Source organism: Hyla sarda, chromosome 5 (genome assembly GCF_029499605.1).
Source record: "Hyla sarda isolate aHylSar1 chromosome 5, aHylSar1.hap1, whole genome shotgun sequence".
In the NCBI taxonomy this organism is placed as follows: domain Eukaryota; kingdom Metazoa; phylum Chordata; class Amphibia; order Anura; family Hylidae; genus Hyla; species Hyla sarda.
Window position 1 is genome coordinate 34,937,023 of NC_079193.1, and position 23,721 is coordinate 34,960,743.

Consider the following 23,721-nt stretch of genomic DNA (forward strand, 5'->3'; position numbering starts at 1 on the left):
ATCTCTATGGGAAACTGCCAATTGGTTCTGGGATGACCATTGTATGTGGATTGTATGGGGAGTGTTTAACAAACCAGGGTGCCTCCAGCTGTTGCACAACTACAACTCCCAGCATGCATGTACAGCCATTGACTGTCTGGGCATGCTGGGAGTTATAGTTTTGCAACAGCTGGAGGCACACTGATAGGGAAACATTGATGTATGGGGTGTATAGTGTGTCTATGTATTGTGTGTGATGTGTAACATTACATACAGTACTGTACAGTTCTTTAAATACCTTCAGGGGGGACAGAATGTCCTCCATTACCATCCTGCCGACTACAGCTATATAGGAAAGGAAGGGGAGCAGCTCATTGGATGCCTGCAGCAAGATGCTGCAGGCTATTGGCTATGGCTGCACTGGGGGGGGCGGGGCTTACACAGAGCTCACAGTGGAAGCCTCCATGAGTTAGCAGGGCAGCATTTGAGTAACAGGAGGCAGAACGGGGCACACGGGGCACATTAAACAACTATCTGTCAGTTGCTGAAGTTGTCAGCGCTGTCAGATAGCTGTTTGTACGATGGCCCCGACACACAGCAGCATCATATGTCGAGGTTGCCTTCAACATACGATGGGCTCTGAGAGGCCATCATATGTTGAAATGATCATATGTCGGGGCCATCATAAGTCGGGGTATCACTGTATTGTCTCCCTATTGACTCCGCCCATTGGCCCGCCCTTTGACGCGCCCACCTTACTTCTGGGGTGACACACAGTAACAAGCCCCCTCCTAATATAATTAGCTTACAACTGGGGTAGTAACAAACCTCCTTTTCATGATGCTGGCTGAGCGAGTGGTTTGGTTGCTGGTTGTCTAACTTCCTTGTGGCAGGTAGAGCGGCACCCCCCATCAAGAGGCCGCTCTAGGCAGCTGCCTATTTGGCCTATAGGCAGAGCCGGCCCTGCATATTCTACTTGTAATGAAAATGTTCCAAGTCCTAAAGCTTCATGTAACCATTCCTAATGCTCCATGTCATCCATACAATAGGTCACTTTCTGTACCTGGAGACATCTTACGTTGGTTTACGTGGTGAAAAAGCTCATCTGAGAAGCTCCAAGTGGAAGGAGTCGGGGAGGGATTGCATGCTGACGTTCTGGTACTTCATGTCATCGAAAGCTACTGGACAAATACGAGTTCTTATAAAAGTAAGAGATGTATTTCTTTATTTTAATATACAATTGACTGTCATCATTGAATTTCTTATCAACCATAGAATGTCTAGAGCCTTACACCTTATTTACGTCCATGTTCACACCATGGGATCATATACAACAGCGTGACTTCTATTCGCTATCAGGGGCCAAATATTTGATTTTCTGGAAAACACAGTATATGTAACACACCCAGCTGTGTATTTAGCCCCACTACCAATAGTTATGGGAAGCTGATCTATCTTATGACTGGTGCCTGCTGGGTATTTAAAAATGCACAAAAGAAGATGCTTAAGGCCATTATCCAAAGCAGCGCCATTTCCCGGAATATTTATTGGTGTCAGTGAAACGTTGAAACCAGACAAAACAAATATGACACAATTCCGTAAGTTCTGTTCTATCCTCGGTGTCTGTGTATTCCAGGCAGTACATGCTATGTTCAGGCCAATGGGTCTTCATGCTGTGATTTAGATAGGTGCACTACAGTGGATGATCATTGCTTCGGATACTTTGATGTAGGTAATTTGATTTGGCTTAGACAGCACCGGAACTGGAATTTTTGTGTGAAAAACAGTCACTTTGTAACAAATGCACGTTATGTTCTCAATTTAATGTCATACTGGAAATAGAGAGAGAGAGAGAGAGAGAGAGAAAGAGAAATTAGATAGATACGCGATAGATCGATAGATACTGTAGATGTCACGATGCCGGCTGGCAGGTAGTGGATCCTCTGTGCCAGAGAGGGATTGGCGTGGACCGTGCTAGTGGATCGGTTCTAAGTCACTACTGGTTTTCACCAGAGCCCGCCGCAAAGCGGGATGGTCTTGCTGCGGCGGTAGTGACCAGGTCGTATCCACTAGCAACGGCTCAACCTCTCTGACTGCTGAAGATAGGCGCGGTACAAGGGAGTAGACAGAAGCAAGGTCGAACGTAGCAGAAGGTCGGGGCAGGCAGCAAGGATCGTAGTCGGGGGCAACGGCAGGAGGTCTGGAACACAGGCTAGGAACACACAAGGAAACGCTTTCACTGGCACAATGGCAACAAGATCCGGCGAGGGAGTGAAGGGGAAGTGAAGTATAAATAGGGAGTGCACAGGTGAACACACTAATTGGAACCACTGCGCCAATCAGCGGCGCAGTGGCCCTTTAAATCGCAGAGACCCGGCGCGCGCGCGCCCTAGGGAGCGGGGCCGCGCGCGCCGGGACAGGACAGACGGAGAGCGAGTCAGGTACGGGAGCCGGGATGCGCATCGCGAGCGGGCGCTACCCGCATCGCGAATCGCATCCCGGCTGGAGACGGTATCGCAGCGCACCGGGTCAGTGGAGCTGCCCGGAGCGCTGCGGTAGCGAGAGAGAAGCGAGCGCTCCGGGGAGGAGCGGGGACCCGGAGCGCTCGGCGTAACAGTACCCCCCCCCTTGGGTCTCCCCCTCTTCTTAGAGCCTGAGAACCTGAGGAGCAGACTTTTGTCTAGGATGTTGTCCTCAGGTTCCCAGGATCTCTCTTCAGGTCCACAGCCCTCCCAATCCACCAAAAAGAACCTTTTTCCTCTGACCGTCTTGGAGGCCAGTATCTCTTTCACTGAGAAGACGTCAGAAGAACCGGAGACAGGAGTGGGAGAAACTAATTTGGGACAGAAACGGTTGATGATGAGTGGTTTAAGAAGAGAGACATGAAAGGCATTAGGAATACGGAGAGAAGGAGGAAGAAGAAGTTTGTAAGAGACAGGATTAATTTGGCACAAGACTTTGAAAGGACCAAGATAGCGTGGACCCAGTTTGTAACTGGGGACACGAAAGCGGACATATTTAGCGGAGAGCCATACCTTGTCTCCGGGAGCAAAAATGGGGGGAGCTCTTCTTTTCTTATCGGCAAACTTTTTCATGCGAGATGAAGCCTGTAAAAGAGAATCTTGGGTCTCTTTCCATATGGTGGAAAGATCACGAGTCACTTCATCTACAGCGGGCAAACCAGAGGGCAAGGGAGTAGGGAGGGGGGGAAGAGGGTGACGGCCGTACACCACGAAAAATGGGGATTTGGAGGAAGATTCAGAGACTCTAAAGTTATACGAGAATTCGGCCCATGGTAGAAGATCTGCCCAATCATCCTGGCGGGAGGAAACAAAATGTCGTAAATAATCACCCAAGACCTGGTTAATTCTTTCTACTTGTCCATTGGATTGAGGATGATATGCAGAAGAAAAGTTTAATTTAATCTTGAGTTGTTTACAGAGAGCCCTCCAGAATTTTGACACGAATTGGACGCCTCTATCCGAGACTATCTGTGTGGGCAACCCGTGAAGACGAAAAATGTGTACAAAAAATTGTTTAGCCAACTGAGGCGCTGAAGGAAGACCAGGAAGAGGGATGAAATGTGCCATCTTGGAGAATCGATCAACGACCACCCAAACAACAGTGTTGCCACGGGATGGGGGTAGGTCTGTAATAAAATCCATACCAATCAGAGACCAAGGCTGTTCGGGGACAGGCAGAGGATGAAGAAAACCAGCGGGCTTCTGGCGAGGAGTCTTATCCCGGGCACAGACAGTGCAGGCTCGCACAAAGTCCACGACATCCGTCTCCAGAGTCGGCCACCAATAGAAGCGAGAGATGAGTTGCACAGATTTCTTGATGCCTGCATGACCTGCGAGATGGGAGGAGTGACCCCATTTGAGGATTCCGAGGCGTTGGCGTGGAGAGACGAAGGTCTTTCCTGGAGGAGTTTGCCTGATGGAGGCTGGAGAAGTGGAAATCAGGCAGTCAGGAGGAATGATGTGTTGCGGAGAGAGTTCAACTTCCGAGGCATCCGAGGAACGAGAGAGAGCATCGGCCCTAATGTTCTTATCGGCAGGCCGAAAGTGAATTTCAAAATTAAATCGGGCAAAGAACAGAGACCACCTGGCCTGGCGAGGATTCAGCCGTTGGGCAGACTGGAGATAGGAGAGGTTCTTGTGATCGGTGTAAATAATAACTGGAAATCTTGATCCCTCCAGCAGATGCCTCCATTCCTCAAGTGCTAATTTAATGGCTAGAAGCTCTCGATCCCCGATGGAGTAGTTCCTCTCCGCCGGAGAGAAGGTCCTAGAAAAAAAACCACAAGTAACAGCATGCCCGGAAGAATTTTTTTGTAGAAGGACCGCTCCAGCTCCTACAGAGGAGGCATCAACCTCCAATAGGAAGGGTTTAGATGGGTCAGGTCTGGAGAGCACGGGAGCCGAAGAAAAGGCAGACTTGAGCCGTTTAAAGGCGTCTTCCGCTTGAGGAGGCCAAGACTTGGGATTGGCATTTTTTTTTGGTTAAAGCCACGATAGGAGCCACAACGGTAGAAAAATGTGGAATAAATTGCCTGTAATAATTGGCGAACCCCAAAAAACGTTGGATAGCACGGAGTCCGGAGGGGCGTGGCCAATCTAAGACGGCAGAGAGTTTGTCTGGATCCATTTGTAGTCCCTGGCCAGAGACCAAGTATCCTAGGAAAGGAAGAGATTGGCATTCAAACAGACATTTCTCTATCTTGGCATAAAGTTGATTGTCACGAAGTCTCTGAAGAACCATACGGACATGCTGGCGGTGTTCTTCTAGATTGGCAGAAAAAATCAGGATATCGTCCAGATATACAACAACACAGGAGTATAAGAGATCACGAAAAATTTCATTAACAAAGTCTTGGAAGACGGCAGGCGTTGCACAGGCCAAAGGGCATGACCAGATACTCAAAGTGTCCATCTCTAGTGTTAAATGCCGTTTTCCATTCATCCCCCTCTCTGATGCGGATGAGATTATAAGCACCTCTTAAGTCCAGTTTGGTAAAGATGTGGGCACCTTGGAGGCGATCAAAGAGTTCAGAGATGAGGGGTAGGGGGTAGCGGTTCTTTACCGTGATTTTATTAAGACCGCGGTAGTCAATGCAAGGACGTAGAGAGCCATCTTTTTTGGACACAAAGAAAAATCCGGCTCCGGCAGGAGAGGAGGATTTACGGATAAAGCCTTTTTTTAAATTTTCCTGGATGTACTCCGACATAGCAAGAGTCTCTGGGGCGGACAGAGGATAGATTCTGCCCCGGGGTGGAGTAGTGCCCGGGAGGAGGTCAATAGGACAATCATAAGGCCTGTGAGGAGGTAGAGTCTCAGCTTGTTTTTTGCAAAAAACATCCGCAAAGTCCATATAGGCCTTAGGGAGACCGGTTACAGGGGGAACAACAGAGTCACGGCAAGGGGTACTGGGAACCGGTTTTAGGCAGTCCTTGAAACAAGAGGGCCCCCAACTCTTGATCTCCCCAGTGGACCAATCCAGGGTTGGGGAATGGAGTTGAAGCCAGGGTAGTCCAAGGAGGATTTCGGAAGTGCAATTGGGGAGGACCAAAAATTCAATCTTCTCGTGATGAGGTCCGATGCACATTAGAAGGGGCTCCGTGCGGAAACGTATGGTACAGTCCAATCTTTCATTGTTTACACAATTGATGTAGAGGGGTCTGGCGAGACTGGTCACTGGGATGTTGAACCTGTTGACGAGAGAGGCCAAAATAAAATTTCCTGCAGATCCGGAATCCAAGAAGGCCATAGTAGAGAAGGAGAAGGCAGAGGCAGATATCCGCACAGGCACAGTAAGACGTGGAGAAGCAGAGTAGACATCAAGGACTGTCTCACCTTTGTGCGGAGTCAGCGTACGTCTTTCCAGGCGGGGGGGACGGATAGGACAATCCTTCAGGAAGTGTTCGGTACTGGCACAGTACAGGCAGAGATTCTCCATGCGGCGTCGTGTCCTCTCTTGAGGTGTCAGGCGAGACCGGTCGACCTGCATAGCCTCCACGGCGGGAGGCACAGGAACGGATTGCAGGGGACCAGAGGAGAGAGGAGCCGGGGAGAAAAAACGCCTTGTGCGAACAAAGTCCATATCCTGGCGGAGCTCCTGACGCCTTTCGGAAAAACGCATGTCAATGCGAGTGGCAAGATGGATGAGTTCATGTAGGTTAGCAGGGATTTCTCGTGCGGCCAGAACATCTTTAATGTTGCTGGATAGGCCTTTTTTAAAGGTCGCGCAGAGGGCCTCATTATTCCAGGATAATTCTGAAGCAAGAGTACGGAATTGTACGGCGTACTCGCCAACGGAAGAATTACCCTGGACCAGGTTCAACAGGGCAGTCTCAGCAGAAGAGGCTCGGGCAGGTTCCTCAAAGACACTTCGAATTTCCGAGAAGAAGGAGTGTATAGAGGCAGTGACGGGGTCATTGCGGTCCCAGAGCGGTGTGGCCCATGACAGAGCTTTTCCAGACAGAAGGCTGACTACGAAAGCCACCTTAGACCTTTCAGTAGGAAACTGGTCCGACATCATCTCCAAGTGCAGGGAACATTGGGAAAGAAAGCCACGGCAGAATTTAGAGTCCCCATCAAATTTATCCGGCAAGGATAGTCGTAGACCAGAAGCGGCCACTCGCTGCGGAGGAGGTGCAGGAGCTGGCGGAGGAGATGATTGCTGAAGCTGTGGTAGTAGCTGCTGTAGCATCACGGTCAGTTGAGACAGCTGTTGGCCTTGTTGCGCTATCTGTTGTGACTGCTGGGCGACCACCGTGGTGAGGTCGGCGACAACTGGCAGAGGAACTTCAGCGGGATCCATGGCCGGATCTACTGTCACGATGCCGGCTGGCAGGTAGTGGATCCTCTGTGCCAGAGAGGGATTGGCGTGGACCGTGCTAGTGGATCGGTTCTAAGTCACTACTGGTTTTCACCAGAGCCCGCCGCAAAGCGGGATGGTCTTGCTGCGGCGGTAGTGACCAGGTCGTATCCACTAGCAACGGCTCAACCTCTCTGACTGCTGAAGATAGGCGCGGTACAAGGGAGTAGACAGAAGCAAGGCCGGACGTAGCAGAAGGTCGGGGCAGGCAGCAAGGATCGTAGTCGGGGGCAACGGCAGGAGGTCTGGAACACAGGCTAGGAACACACAAGGAAACGCTTTCACTGGCACAATGGCAACAAGATCCGGCGAGGGAGTGAAGGGGAAGTGAAGTATAAATAGGGAGTGCACAGGTGAACACACTAATTGGAACCACTGCGCCAATCAGCGGCGCAGTTGCCCTTTAAATCGCAGAGACCCGGCGCGCGCGCGCCCTAGGGAGCGGGGCCGCGCGCGCCGGGACAGGACAGACGGAGAGCGAGTCAGGTACGGGAGCCGGGATGCGCATCGCGAGCGGGCGCTACCCGCATCGCGAATCGCATCCCGGCTGGAGACGGTATCGCAGCGCACCGGGTCAGTGGAGCTGCCCGGAGCGCTGCGGTAGCGAGAGAGAAGCGAGCGCTCCGGGGAGGAGCGGGGACCCGGAGCGCTCGGCGTAACAGTAGATATGAGATATAGATAGATAGATAGAAATCCCAAAAATAAGTAAATCCAGCAGCACACCAATGTAGTGAAAAACGGTTTGTGAGGTTTATTCACCCAAAGTCATGCGACGTTTCGGCAGTCCAATTACAGCCTTTCTCAAGCATGCTTGAGAAAGGCTGTAATTGGACGGCCGAAACATCGCATGACTTTGGGTGAATAAACCTCACAAACCGTTTTTTACTACATTGGTGTGCTGCTGGATTTACTTATTTTTTGGATATCTACTTCACGACTCCTGACCAGAGCCTATACCGGCTTGCACCCAGCACCTGAGCAACTTTCAAGTTGTGCTGCTTCTTCCTTTGTGTTTCGTAGATAGATAGATAGATATGAGATAGATAGATATGAGATAGATAGATATGAGATAGATAGATATGAGATAGATAGATAGATAGATAGATAGATATGAGACAGATAGATAGATATGAGATAGATAGAAAAATAGATACATATGAGATAGATAGATAGATAGATAGATGAGCAGGTGCAAGTCCAGGAAAAAAAGGATATGAACTCAAGATTTCCACTCAACGGCTGGTCCTGCCGGATTCCTGCTAATGGGAACAGTGTTCCTGCTGTGGAAAAAGTGCAGGAACTCCGTTCCCATGCGTTCCTGCTGGACTGGATATGAGATGGATAGACAGATAGCAAGAAGAACACCCCCACACTCTTTACTCGATGACAAACAAACAACGTTTCGGCTGTGCAATTACAGCCTTTCGCAGCTGTTTGTCATGGAATAAATCCAGTTTTTCTACACGACAACCCGTGAGTGTGGCAGTGTTCTTCAAATTGCTGTATTTCCTGAGGACCTAGGACCGGGACCTTTAGCCTGAATGCACCCAAAGTCTCTTCCCCATACTCCAGTTGGAGTGCGGCTTCTTCTTTGCTGTACTAAATAGATAGATCGATAGATAGATAAATATGAGATGGATAGATATGAGATAGATAGATATGAGATAGATAGATATGAGATAGATAGATATGAGATAGATAGATATGAGATAGATAGATGAGATAGATAGATAGATATGAGATAAATAGATATGATATAGATAGATAGATAGATAGATATGAGATAGATAGATATGAGATAGATAGATAGACATATGAGATAGATAGACATATGAGATAGATAGATAGACATATGAGATAGATAGATAGATTAGTGTTGCTCGCGAATATTCGCAATGTGAATTTTATTCGCGAATTCGCGAATATTCGCGAATATAGCACTATATATTCACTATATATTCGTAATTACGAATATTCGTTCTTTTTTTTTCCATTTTTTTTCACAGTACACATCACAGTGATCATCCCTCTCTGCTTCCAGCTTGTGTGGTGTAAAGAAGGCTCTAATACTACTGTGTGAGACTGGCGTGCAAATTTTCACATATGCAAAAATGTGCATATGCTAATTTTCGCATATGCGAATTTTCGCCTATGCTAATTTTGGTTTATGCTGATTTTCGCATATGCAAATTTTTGCATACGCAAATTTTTGCATATGCGAAAATAAAACGCAAATATTACAAATATGCGAATTTAGCAAATATATGACGAATATCCGTCCATATATTCGCGAAATATCGCAAATTTGAATATGGCCTGTGCCGCTCAACACTAAGATAGATATGAGATAAATAGATAGATATGAGATAGATAGATCCATTACTATCTATGTATCTATCTATCTATTTATCATTCTACTAGCTTTTGCCCGCGGCATCGCTCACGTTAAATTTGGGGTAACATAGATTTACTTTTACGATCCTATAGTAATGAGGCCGCTCTGGGTAAAGTCTACGGGCATCCAAACAACCCAAAACATTACATCTGCGGTTTCATGGAATTGAAGATCGACATCCTTTGAGTCTGCGCGCAGGGGAACCCGCCTTCTCGCGCTGCTTATATACTGCCAACAGTCCTCATATCCTGTCCTCCTATCCCATCCTCCTATCTCGACCTCCTATCTCGACCTCCTATCCTGACCTCCTATCCTGACCTCCTATCCCGACCTCCTATCCCGACCTATCCCGACCTCCTATCCTGACCTCCTATCCCGACCTCCTATCCCATCCTCATATCCCGTCCTCCTATCCCTCCTATCCCGTCCTCCTATCCCTCCTATCCCGTCCTCCTATCCCTCCTATCCCGTCCTCCTATCTCGTCCTCCTATCTCGAGCTCCTATCCCGTCCTACTATCCCATCCTCCTATCCTGTCCTCCTATCTCGACCTCCTATCCTGTCCTCATATCCCGTCCTCCTATCTTGACCTCCTAACCCGACCTCCTATACCGACCTCCTATGCAGACCTCCTATCCCGTCCTCCTATCTCGACCTCCTATCTCAACCTCCTAACCCGACCTCCTAACCCGACCTCCTATATCGACCTCCTATGCAGACCTCCTATCCCCTCCTCCTATCCCTTCCTCCTATCTCGACCTCCTATCTTTACCTCCTATCCCGACCTCCTATCCCATCCTGACCTCCTATCCCGATCTCCTATCCTGACCTCCTATCTCGACCTCGTATCCCATCCTCCTAACTCTACCTCCTAGTTTAGCAACAACTGGAGGCACCAGACGCTCCCCGGCCACCCGCCTGCTAGCTGTTACAAGACTACAACTCCCAGCATGCCCTAACAGTGAGGACATGCTGGAAGATGTAGTTGCAATGACTGGTCATTGCGGGCAGATGGCCGGGGAGCGGACCCCCCCCCCCCCTGCTTATTGCCAACACCCCTCTCTGCCAATCGCCAACACCCCCACCCTGGCCGCTCTCCTCCTGTGCGTAATGCCCCCCCTCACCGCCGCCTATCTTTGCCTCACCACTGCCGCCGCTCGCAGCAGCCCTGCTCCAGATCTCCCACCTGCTGGCTAGCCGTTACAGGACTACAACTCCCAGCATGCCCTGACAGTGAGGACATGCTGGGAGTTGTAGTTGTAACAGCTGGTAGTTGCGGGTGGGTGGCCGGGGAGCGGCGCTGGCCTGCTGTAAGGTATATGAAACTACACTGTAACTTCATATTTCCCAGCCTGAGCTGTAATTGGCCGAGACCAAGCAGCCAATTACAGCTCAGGCCGGGAAATATGAAGTTACAGTGTCATTACATATTCCTTGCACCCGCCCGAGACTACCAGCTGTTGCAACTACAACTCCAAGCATGTCCTCACTGACAGGGCATGCTGGGAAGTTGTACTACTGTAATGGCTGTCAAGATCCCGGCTGGTAGGAGGTGGATCCTCTGTGCCAGAGAGGGATTGGCGAGGACCGTGCTAGTGGACCGGTTCTAAGTCACTACTGGTGTTCACCAGAGCCCGCCGCAAAGCGGGATGGTCTTGCTGCGGCGGTAGTGACCAGGTCGTATCCACTAGCAACGGCTCAACCTCTCTGACTGCTGAAGATAGGCGCGGTACAAGGGAGTAGACAGAAGCAAGGTCGGACGTAGCAGAAGGTCGGGGCAGGCAGCAAGGATCGTAGTCAGGGGCAACGGCAGGAGGTCTGGAACACGGGCTAGGAACAAACAAGGGAACGCTTTCACTAGGCACAAGGGCATCAAGATCCGGCAAGGGAGTGCACAGGTGGAAACTAATCAAGGTAATTGGAAGATTGGACCAGGCACCATCATTGGTGCACTGGCCCTTTAAATCGCAGAGACCCGGCGCGCGCGCGCCCTAGGGAGCGGGGCCGCGCACGCCAGGACAGGACCGACGGAGAGCGAGTCAGGTACGGGAGCCGGGGTGCGCATCGCGAGCGGGCGCCACCCGCATCGCGAATCGCATCCCGGCTGGAGGCGGTACCGCAGCGCACCCGGTCAGGAGATCTGACCGGGGCGCTGCAGCAACGAGGATGAGGCGAGCGCTCCGGGGAGGAACGGGGACCCGGAGCGCTCGGCGTAACAGTACCCCCCCCCTTGGGTCTCCCCCTCTTCTTGGGTCCAAAGAACCTGAGGAACAAAAACTCAATTCTTTCGTGATGAGGTCCGATGCACATTAGGAGGGGTTCCGTGCGGTAACGCACGGCACAGTCCAAACTTTCATTGTTAACACAATTGATGTAGAGGGGTCTGGCGAGACTGGTCACAGGGATGTTGAACCTGTTGATAAGAGAGGCCAAAAAAAAAATTTCCTGCAGATCCGGAATCCAAGAAGGCCATAGTAGAGAAGGAGAAGGTAGAGGCAGATATCCGCACCGGCACAGTAAGGCGTGGAGAAGCAGAGTTGACATCAAGAACTGTGTCACCTTTGTGCGGAGTCAGCGTACGTCTTTCCAGGCGGGGAGGACGGATAGGACAATCCTTCAGGAAGTGTTCGGTACCGGCATAGTACAGGCAAAGATTCTCCATGCGGCGTCGTGTCCTCTCTTGAGGTGTCAAGCGAGACCGGTCAACTTGCATAGCCTCCACGGCGGGAGGCACAGGAACGGATTGCAGAGGACCAGAGGAGAGAGGAGCCGGGGAGAAAAAACGCCTCGTGCGAACAAAGTCCATATCCAGGCGGAGCTCCAGACGCCATCCGGAAAAACGCATGTCAATGCGAGTGGCAAGATGAATGAGTTCATGTAGGTTAGCAGGAGTTTCTCGTGCGGCCAGAACATCTTTAATGTTGCTGGATAGGCCTTTTTTAAAGGTCGCGCAGAGAGCCTCACTATTCCAGGACAACTCGGAAGCAAGAGCACGGAACTGAATGGCGTACTCGCCAACGGAAGAAACACCCTGGGCCAGGTTCAGCAGGGCAGTCTTGGCAGAAGAAGCTCGGGCAGGCTCCTCGAAGACACCACGGACCTCAGCGAAGAAGGACTGGACTGTGGCTGTGGCAGGATCATTGCGGTCCCAGAGTGGTGTGGCCCCAGACAAGGCCTTTCCAGAAAGGAGACCACGGCAGAGTCTAGAGTCCTCATCAAATTTGTCCGGCAGGGACAAGCAGGGGTTAGGAGCGGCCGGTTGCTGCGGAGGAGTTGCAGGAGCCGGCGGAGGAGATGGTTGTTGCAGCTGCTGTGTCTGTGACTGAAGTTGCAGTGTCACGGTGGTCAAGTATGCCAGCTGGTGATTTCGTTGGGCAATCTGTTGGGCTTGCTGGGCAATCTGTTGGGCTTGCTGGGCAATCTGTTGGGCTTGCTGGGTGATCTGTCGGGCTTGCTGGGCGAGCACCGTGGTGAGGTCGGCGACAACTGGCAGAGGAACTTCAGCGGGATCCATGGCCGGATCTACTGTCACGATCCCGGCTGGTAGGAGGTGGATCCTCTGTGCCAGAGAGGGATTGGCGAGGACCGTGCTAGTGGACCGGTTCTAAGTCACTACTGGTTTTCACCAGAGCCCGCCGCAAAGCGGGATGGTCTTGCTGCGGCGGTAGTGACCAGGTCGTATCCACTAGCAACGGCTCAACCTCTCTGACTGCTGAAGATAGGCGCGGTACAAGGGAGTAGACAGAAGCAAGGTCGGACGTAGCAGAAGGTCGGGGCAGGCAGCAAGGATCGTAGTCAGGGGCAACGGCAGGAGGTCTGGAACACGGGCTAGGAACAAACAAGGGAACGCTTTCACTAGGCACAAGGGCATCAAGATCCGGCAAGGGAGTGCACAGGTGGAAACTAATCAAGGTAATTGGAAGATTGGACCAGGCACCATCATTGGTGCACTGGCCCTTTAAATCGCAGAGACCCGGCGCGCGCGCGCCCTAGGGAGCGGGGCCGCGCACGCCAGGACAGGACCGACGGAGAGCGAGTCAGGTACGGGAGCCCGGGTGCGCATCGCGAGCGGGCGCCACCCGCATCGCGAATCGCATCCCGGCTGGAGGCGGTACCGCAGCGCACCCGGTCAGGAGATCTGACCGGGGCGCTGCAGCAACGAGGATGAGGCGAGCGCTCCGGGGAGGAACGGGGACCCGGAGCGCTCGGCGTAACAATGGCTAGCCGCGGGTGGGAGATTTGGAGCAAAGATAGGCGAGGCAAAGATAGGCGGTGGTAAGGGGGAAGCTACATAAGCGGGAGGAGAGTGGCCGGGGTGGGGGTGTTGGCAATTGGCGTGGGTGGTGTTGACAATTGGCAGGGGGGTGTTGGCAATAAGCAGGGGGGTATTTGAAATAAGCAGGGGGGGGGTCCCGCTCCCCGGCCACCCGCCCACAACTACCAGCCGTTGCAACAACAACTCCCAGCATGTCCTCATTGTTAGGGCGTGCTGGGAGCTGTAGTCCTGTAACAGCTAGCCGGCAGGTGGGAGATGTGGAGCGAGGGCTGCTGCGAGCATATTTACCGCAGGAGCTGTGGTCTCGGCTCCTGGTGGGAAATATGAAATCCCGCTCTCCAAAGCACGTTTTGTAAGCCATGTCTGGGCTGGCTTACATTTACGTTGCTTTGGAGGCGGTTTCGACTTTTGTGCGATTGTCACACTTGATAAATCCCTGACCACTGCAAAGTGAAAACTGAAATTTGCTTTGGAAAGCTCTTTTGTAAATTTTTTCTTACAGCCAAAAGTCGCACAAAAAATTGCTTAGGCGCAGATGTGACTTTTTGTGCGACTTTTGTAAGAAAACAAAACCAAACCTCTAAATCCCTTGATAAATCTCCCCTTAGAATTTTTTGCTTAGCCAGTCCAGCATTCGTAACATCGCTGGCTCTATGATATAAGGCTGCCACGAGTATAAGTGATGCCGATCAATATCCAAATGGAGAAACTAAATTCCAAGTTGTCTTTAAGGAACTTTTCAAAAGTCACACAACAGTATTTAAACTAAGGTGGCAATTATTATGGGCCTCCAGGTTATGGAAGAATCTATAAAGCACTGAGTACTTAAAGCCATGCTGTTGACTGATTACAGGCTTTAAGACACTACGAGTGAGCAGACAGACATCTTAATATGGTAGAAATACTATGCTTTTCTTACAAGTGTTTCAGATTGCATTCTGTATGATGGGGTAATAGGGTAGTCACATCACGTTTTGGCTGTACGCCTCAGCTATACATCAGAACAGCATCAATAAGGCTTCAAAGGAGTTGTCCTGATCGGTAAAAGACAACTTATCCCTTATCCATCCATAGGATAGTGAATAGTATCCGACCACAAGGGAGTCAGGGCTAGAGGTCTGACCGCATGGACCCACTACGATCTTCAGAATGGAGCCCCGGCTCTGTGAGAAAGTATGTGCTGCAGATAGCAAACGATCCATTCATTTCTGTTGGAGCACTAGAGATGCCTGAGTCTCGAATAGAACGCGTGTGAATAGGGGATAACTTGTCTTCTTGTGACTACACTAGGTTAATTGGCATCTGTTCTATTTTAGGGATAGATGGTATTAGCAGTAGTATTTTGTACCCCTCAACTCTACCACCCAGACCCATGCTCCCATGTAAAATTCAAGATGAATAAATTATACTTATTACCACCCATGTATTATGAAACCAAAGATGCCACATCTACAAAAATTCTTAAAAAGAGAATATGAGCCCTGTGATAGGTTTATATGATCTGAAGCAGAATTTCAACTGTAGGCCACAGGCTTCCTCTTCTGGACTCTCTCCAGCTGTTTCCCCCATTGCTGCAGTTCCTGATCTGCCCTCTAGGGACTGTGTGTAAGGACCAGCTGTAACCTTATCTCTGTCAGACACCACATATATAAGGTTTCTAAGCAAAATGGTAGTTTCTACAGGCTTCCTCTTCTGGACTCTCTCCAGCTGTTTCCCCCATTGCTGCAGTTCCTGCTCTGCCCTCTAGGGACTGTGTGTAAGGACCAGCTGTAACCTTATCTCTTTCAGACACCACATATATAAGGTTTCTAAGCAAAATTGTAGTTTCTACTAGCAGAGGTGTCTGATCTGCATTCTGACCTTTGCCTGATCACTTTGTTGACTGTTGACCCTGCCTGTGCTCTCCTCAAGCCTGTACCAACCGACTACATCTTGTCATGACCAACTGGGGGGACAGGGAGAGTGAGCGCTAAACCCTTAAAACACTATCCCTTCCTACTTGCCCAAAAGCCATAGGCGTTGAATCGACAACTTGGAGCCAGTCCCTTCCTGCGCTACAGTGCAGTGGTGTAAAAACATATAATATACATAGTCAGTCACAGGCCAGAAACAGAAACGGAAAACTACCAGACAACCAGATATACCAGACAGAATACAAATACTAACAGGGCAGAATTTAGTGTATTAACAAACAGTTCATAAACCAGATATCAGATAAACGTCAAACGTTATCAGACTAGGTATGAAACAAGAATACAGCAGAATCCAAGAGATGCAGGGGATGGACGGAAGATTTGAAAGTTAAAATACTAAACTGATCCGGTAACATAGGACACTGTTCAGACTGGACACAGTTAACAAACATGAACTTCATAAAAATGGATATAAGAAAATCAAACTCTACAACGCAAAGGAACACTGGTCAGGATACTAGACAAGATATTTCTCAAGATTCAAAACAGGATATTTCAAGATACAAGACAGGAAACATTCAAAACCAAACTCCACTGTGTGGAGGAAGAGGACAGGATTCTCACAGTGTGAACACAGACTAAGCAGAACAGACATACATCCTAAAAACCAACAAATAACATAGACTAAAATCTACAATAAACAAGACTATTTAACCATGGCTAAAACTCAGAGATAAATAGAAAGTGCATGCTCAAGCAGACTTGGAAGTGTATTGCACAAACAGACATCATAGTAGCATTATCGCACCAGAATGCTGAAGAACTCTGATGAAATAACCCCACCCGAGTTCTCATTCGTTCAGAGCATTAACCATTCCCTATCCAGGGAGAATAGCAAACTGGTCTGAACATACAAGTGTGTGAATACACACCTAAACAGAAAAATACAAAAACAAATAGACGGACATTACACATCTGAGCTTATCAGCTTTGCTATAACAACAACTCTGCTTTGATACATTGATTTTTACTTTGCTATGCTACCACCACCCACATTGCCAGCTCGCCCTTTCTACCTTTAGGCCAGCAACCACCTAATCGGGACCACTGTTGTGGTATCTCCCCTGCAGCTGAAGTCTAGCTTATGCGTGCTGGAGTGGGACAAAGAGTGAAAACAAAGGGAAGACTTCACTCCCAAGTTTGGCCCAAAGTCAAACCAGTAGGTGAAACAGCGGGACCACACCCATTAAGGCTTAATAGAAATCCTGACATGACTCCTAGGAGAGACATGGCGACTCCTGCTTACCCCATCCACCAACAGTGATTGACAGTTTTATTTATTTTTTTTTTTTTTGGATAATCCCTCCCCTACACATTCTTATGCATCTCTAAGCTAACTCAACATTTCAAATGTCATTTCACATCGTTCGCATCTTTTGGCAAAGTCTTCAAAAATAAAAATTAGGTCAACATTTAACATGTGCCAAAAGCAACATACATACAGTAGACATCATTATGAACAACAATCAAGTGTAGTGGTAAGTACTAGGTGATATTTATGGTGCAGGTCAGCTGGGAGTTGTAGTCTTGTAACTGACATGTCACATGGTAAGGTGGTGTAACCGATGTTCCCTGTAGCCCCACTACTATCTTTTGTCAATTGAGTTGATCCCGTAGTACAAAGTGCAGAGATTAGACATTAGGATTCCATCAGATAGTTTACTGAAACTTCATGTGCTATTCCAGAATAATACAGTCGCAATGTTACAGCTTGGAATGTTACAGTGCTTTGAGCCAGATGAATGAATATTTGGTCACTGTTCCTTGATTTTGAAGCTTTACTTAATTCAAAAGTAACGCCCCTGAGGAAGTCACTGGAAGTGACGGAACACGTAGGGACCTGTTCTGGGGGGACACCTGCTCCATCTATAACATTGTGATATATCTCTAACTATCTCTCCTGACCATGCACTTTACTTGAATGATTGAACATTTATGCAGCTGCTACAGTATAAAGGTTGAGCCCACTATCTCTTGTTTCTACTTTACTTAATTCCACCATATCTTTTTAGCATGTGTACGTGTAAAAACTAGTGCAGATGCTGTAACATCTGGCTCTGGCTGAACACGAAGAGTTAAATGACTCTGGGCTGGAGCTGCTTGGAACTCACCTGTGTTGTCTGGGTGTGGTTCTCAGCTCATCTACCTATCAGGAAGGTGTGTTCCTGATCACATGCCTATATAAGCTAGGAGCAGTGATCAGTTCAATGTCTGGGAAAGGTTATACCTTAGCTGACACCTCCTGCTTCCTGGATACCTGCTTGTTTATTGATCTTTGGCTTTTCCCTTGACTCTTCTTTTGCTCTGCGCTTCTGTACTCCACTATTTCCTGGTACCGACCTCGGCTAGACTGACATTGATTTGACCGTACCTGTGTCTTAGTGCATCTCTGTTAGTTTGTGTGCCTTCAGCTGTTTTCCGACTCCTACTGTTTTTGTATTTTATTATTTTTACAACACTGCCCCAGCACTTAGGAGGGAGGGTTTGTCATCGTGGTTGTCGATCCGTCACTTAGGGCGGATAGGCAATAGGTAGGGACAATGGCTGTGGGTGAATTAGGGCTTCACTGTTCCCTGCCCATACATGACAGATGCAATATGTTCTCAGTCCAATGTTTTTTTTTTTTACAGATTGGCTTACTGTGATGCAATATGTAGACTTTCTTTGCTCACATAACACTGGTCTGAAATACGATACACAGAAGGACACATCAGAAAAACGTTTAATGATTTGACCTTAGGCCAATAAAGAGATTAGTGTATGACTGAAAGACCAAAGACAAAGATGAAGAAAGCTCTTTCTTGGAGACAAGAAACTTAAGCATGTTATCCTCACAGTGTGGACAGGAACTGAAACAGGAACAGCGACTTGATTGTAGAGAGGATTTTACCTAAGTAGAATACATGTGACCTAGGTGTGGATATACATAGCTGTAGCAGGGCTAGAAGATGTGCGCACTTTGCTGGCCTGGGCCTGACTAAGTAACTATCAGATCTGGTCCCACCCCTTCTCGTTGTATGGTGGACTAGGGACTTCTCATGCAACCCTTGTTTACATAACTTCTAGACTTATGTAAACTGAGCAGCTCATGGGTCTATGCCGGTTGTGCTACTCCTCCAAAGTAAGAAAAAAGCATTGCACTCGTCGTTTCTTTTGCATATTTATTAAAAATCACTTCATATACAGATCCTCAACATACGGTGTCGGACGCGAAGGGAGGGGTGGTGTGAATGCATGGACGTGACCTCGGTATGTATGTTGTTGATCTGCATAGGAAGTGATCTTCAATAAATATGCAGAAGAAATGGTAAGTACAATGCATTTTTCTTACTGTTGATGCTTACAACCCCGTACATTGTATCGGTTGTCAGAACGTGGCAAGGACCAACATTACACCCACCTGTAGTGCCGTGAGCTACCTATACTAGCTACTTGTCATATGGTTGTGCACTCCCATTAAAGCTAATAGGAGTTATTCAAATAGTTTAACTTTCTTGCTTTGGCTGTTTTCGGCTTTTAAGTCTCCGTTGCTTCATACATATGTATGCAATATAAAACATTTTTTCTTCTCAGTCACATAACAAATAGCTTGAACAGTTGTACTAGGACACTACAAAAGCACATTCACAGGCACATTTATCTATAGAAATGAATATGTCTACAGCAGATTGCAAACTTTTCACATTAAAGGAAAACGGTCATCCCGTTCACCCACACAATACCCAACACACCAGGTTATAGTGCGGGTGAACAGGAGACCGATGCAGGGTCTCTGACTAATATACATACCTTCAGTACAAGGCCCGGTCCCTCTTAAGATCAGCTTCTATCTGCACTGAATTGCATGCTGGAGGCGGGGCCTCCAGCTGGATTTGAATATTCATGGTTGCTGGTCACATGAGCGCTCAGTAGGCACTTGTGCTCATGTGACTAGCGACCATAAATATTCAAATGCATCCGGCGGGCCCGCCTCCAGCGTGCGATTCAGGGCAGATAGAAGCCGATCTTCCAAGGGACTGGGTGCCGCACTGAAGGTATGTATATTTGTCAGAGACCCCGCATCGGTCTCCTGTTCATCCGCACTATAACCCGGTGTATAGGGTTTAGTGTGGGTGAATGGGATGATTCATACATATATACATGGCGTAGCATATCTAAGGTAATAATCTAATTCTCATGTTGATGTAGTTTTATCAATGCCTGTTTACCTGGGAAAATGCTGCATTAATGGCAACATGTCTCGACTGGTTAATCTATCCAGTCAGTCATGGATTTCTATAGAAACATTTATCTGTAGACACAAATATGACAGCGGAGACTAATCGCCAACACCACGTAAAATGGGAATAAGTGTTGACTGCTTTTTACTACCTCATATTTACATTTTCCCATTCTCTGGTTTATTGTACATCATATTGACAAGCACATTTAGTATGTTTCATCACCCTGAACACAGTGGATCCACCAGACCAAATGTTAAATGAATGTTTACCTTGAAATAAAGACAAGATATTTTGGCAATAGCAGAATTTGTTCTTCTGAGCTTAGTGTTTATTAAAACTAAGAGCTGACTTTGATTGGATTTGACATTCCAGACATTTTTGTAGGTTTGCCTTTGGCTGAAATGTCATAGGACTTTTGCAACAAATAAAACTTTTTGTAAACAATCAGTAATTCTTTGAGTATGGCACTGTATCAATGGTGTATTTAGGTTTTGCACTGTCACAGGCCTCACTTAACTTATGTACCCCAGTATTCTAAGTTTGCTTGCCCCTTTTTTTTTAAAGACCTCACCTTTTCCTGTTTAGGGCCCACCCCTTCCTATGTAAACTTCACTCCTTTTTCTTTTGGTCTTACCTGTCCTCTATGTGCTGCACCCCTTAATTTTTCGGGCTCCACTTTTTCCTCTTTGCACATTAAACCAAGTTACAAATCCTTCCTATGTGTAAGGGTGAGGGGGCTCTGTTCTGTGGTTACGCCCCCCTCCTGGAGAAGAACTTCCCTACATCAAATGGCTGTTGCTGTCACAGTGTCACTAGAGGGGGGTTATCTGAGGATGTTGGCAACCTCCAAAGATTTAAAAAAAGAAAGATAATCCTGTCCCCATCCACTGCCCCCTGATAAAGTGCCGCCCTAGGCCTGGGCTTGTTGGCCTAGTTAAAAATACATGGCTTTATGCACCATGTCTGTGCGCTTCCCTACAGGCTCTGTTAAACTTTAGGGCTCAGATTTATCAAAAATGTGCCTGACATGTAGTAACCAAGTCATATCTCCATACATGTATTGTCCAAATCCATGCTAACATACTTTTTATTCATTTGTCTTTAATATATATTTATGAAACTAGTATAACACTAAAATTAAGAACAAAATTGGTCAATTATGTTTCTAAACCAGAGATTGTTGCATATAAAGAAAGGCTTGAGTAGCACATCATCACTTATTTTAATACTGCCTTTACAGGTGGCCGCCTCACCAGTACGTCCTGCCTTACTGCTGTACTTTTTCACAAGCCTCTTTCCTCAACTTCACTGTGTTACATGCAATTCCTTTCTTGGCTCCCCTACAGTATGTTCCAAATCAAACTTTCCCAAGCTTTCCAATTTTCCAAGCCCCTTTCAGGGTTCCAAGCCATTCCTTCCCTGGCTCTCCCATTTTAGAAGCATCTCCTTCTTTGGCTCCCCTGGGTTCCAAGACCCTTCTTTCCTGGCTCTCCCTTTTCGAAGTTTTTCCTTCTTTCACTTTCCTAAATAGGTGTAGCTTGTAGCTTTGGGGCCCCGATGTAAAATCTGCAATAATTGGCATATGCCAATTATTGTACTGCTCTCCTATAGGGCAGATGTGCTTTGGGGCCCCCTTAGTCACCCAAGTGCGACTGCTACCTCTGCTACCTCTATAGATACACCCCTGCTTCCCTGTGTTTCAAGCCACATTTTCCTCAGCTATTTCATGTTCCAAGTGGCTACTTCTGTGTTTAAGGCTACTCTCTCCTCAGCATCCCTGTGTTCATAGTCACTTTTGTTTTTGGCATCCCTGTGTTTAAAGCTATTCCTTCTTCAGGTCTCCTGTGTTCCAAGCCACAATTTCCACTGTTCTGTTCTCAATTTCCACTGTTTCAAGTCAATCCTTCCTCAACTCCACTCAACTCCTTTTAGGGGTCCTAATCCTAATCAGTGATTGAAAACAATTTTTTTTTGCGGTGAGAGAAAAGGGACCAGCATAGTTTGTGTGACAGCTGTAATTTGAGCTAGAAGGCTTGATATATTATTAAATTAGAAAGACAGAGAGGTCTGAAGCACAAATTGCTACGATTTGGAGTTAAAGGCCTCACAGAGGTACTATACAAAGGTCTAAGAGCATGGCGATGTTTCGGTATCTTATCAGAGCTACTCTTTGAGAATAAAAGGCTTCATAGAGGTGTCCTCTAACCTCTTCTCATTTTTACCCCCATATTTTAAGTCAACTAAAACATTTGCTTGGTTGGGTAATTAACCTTTCCCTGTAATAATCTACAGCCACTGCATAAAAATGTGTAAAATCCAACCAAATGGCCATATCCACTGGAGTCTCACAACTCATATTTATAGATTATACTAACTCAGATTTTCCTGTGCAGCACATTTAATTAATTTAGGATCGCCATCAGGAGATTCTGCAATCTCTGCCATCTTTTGCAAGCAGATTAACTTCCTTAGTAACAATATACATCATCTGAATTACAATTTAATGAAAAATACAGTTTGAATTATAAGAGGCCTTGATGCAGAATCTAGTTAGAAGATAAATTCTCTATCTTAGATGGGAGGAATACAGGGCTATCTATGCAGATAAAACATACCTCGTTGGTATGCAAAAGAAAAACTTTAATAGGATTTTATGTTAATTTCACGTCTCTTTCTGACCAGTGCTTTAATATACATTTTTGGTAACTTCCAAGGTTTTTACTGCGGCTGCTCTTTGGAGAATCTTCCTTACTGATGTCTTTATTTTGACACATCCATTATTCTTCAGCACATTTTACTTTATGGGTTAAACAATTTGGGAATAACATTAAAGGGCAACTCCAGTGCTCCAGCGCTCTGAACATTTTGTTCAGAACGCTCGGAGCCAGAGGCCATGATAGTGATGTCACGCCACACACCATCCATTCAATGTCTATGGGAGGGGTGTGTCCCATAGACATTGAATGGAGGGGGCATGGTGTGATGTCCCAAGGGGCGTGGCCATTATGTCACAACCTCTGCCGCAGGAACCCGGAGTTTGTTTAGAACGCCAGGTCCTGTGGGAGATCGCAGGGGCCCCAGCAGGGGACCTCTGTGATCAGACATCTTATCCCCTATCCTTTGGATAGGTGGTAAGATGTCTAGCAGCGGAGTACCCCTTTAAGTTTTATGGAATCCAAGGCAATTCATAGTGAATGTGTCAGTCCGTCTGGGGGAAAGCACTGATGCTGAATGCCTCAGCTCCAACACTCACAACTGAGAGTACCCAAGCGAGAGTATGCCATGCTGCTCAGTGTAAGAGAATCTTTCCTTTAACAGGAGTCCTGTAGTACTTTTCATGGCACCTATGCCATTGAAGGTATGTGCCAGACCAGGGACACCTGTCAAATGACAGTTTTCTCTGCTCCTTTATAAATCCAAATTGGCCATTGAATTCAAATCAAATTTGTTGGTCAATTTGTGAGAACCTCTTAAAACGAATTTAGTAATACTCTCTCGTTTCCATACTTCAATCCTCCACAGGTGGATACGTTTGCCAAACTATTTCCCTAACTAATATTCCAAAACCAACTCCACAAGACATGTTTAAAGCTGCTTCTTTTATTATAAACAGTGTGTAATATGAGGCAGCCCAGAAGGGACACAGCTCGCGCAATAGTTAAGGAGGCCCTTTGGATGTGCTATAGCTTGTAGTCCTCACACTTGTCATGGTCTGTGTCTCACAGCTCCTCTCCTGTATGTAGTTTCTATGGCACTTGCACCAACAGCGACAAGATGGCTACAAAGAATATTTCTTGCTGTGGAGGACCTTGCCAATTGTGTAATGCTCTTTTTGTTCTGCGGGGGCACTGCAGGAGAATTAGACAATTGCTGCTGGATCCTCACGCATGTTGAAGCTTTTTAGAAAATTTCCACAAACATTTTAAACTTTCCATAGGATAGGTGATACATTTTAGCTAAGTGGGTGTCCAATCTTTTGGGTTTCCACCACTTGCT

General features: G+C 47.4%; 1 protein-coding gene across 14 annotated transcripts in view; it reads left to right on the plus strand.

Moving 5' to 3' along the window:
• The window catches only part of MALRD1 (MAM and LDL receptor class A domain containing 1), a 551,665-nt gene that overhangs the window by 354,279 nt on the left and 173,665 nt on the right, over positions 1–23,721 (plus strand). For all 14 annotated transcript variants that reach the window (XM_056519234.1, XM_056519235.1, XM_056519233.1 and 11 more), the window contains one exon: positions 1,029–1,186. In XM_056519234.1, coding sequence (XP_056375209.1) covers positions 1,029–1,186 — 158 coding nt within the window. The remainder of the gene's footprint in view (positions 1–1,028; positions 1,187–23,721) is intronic.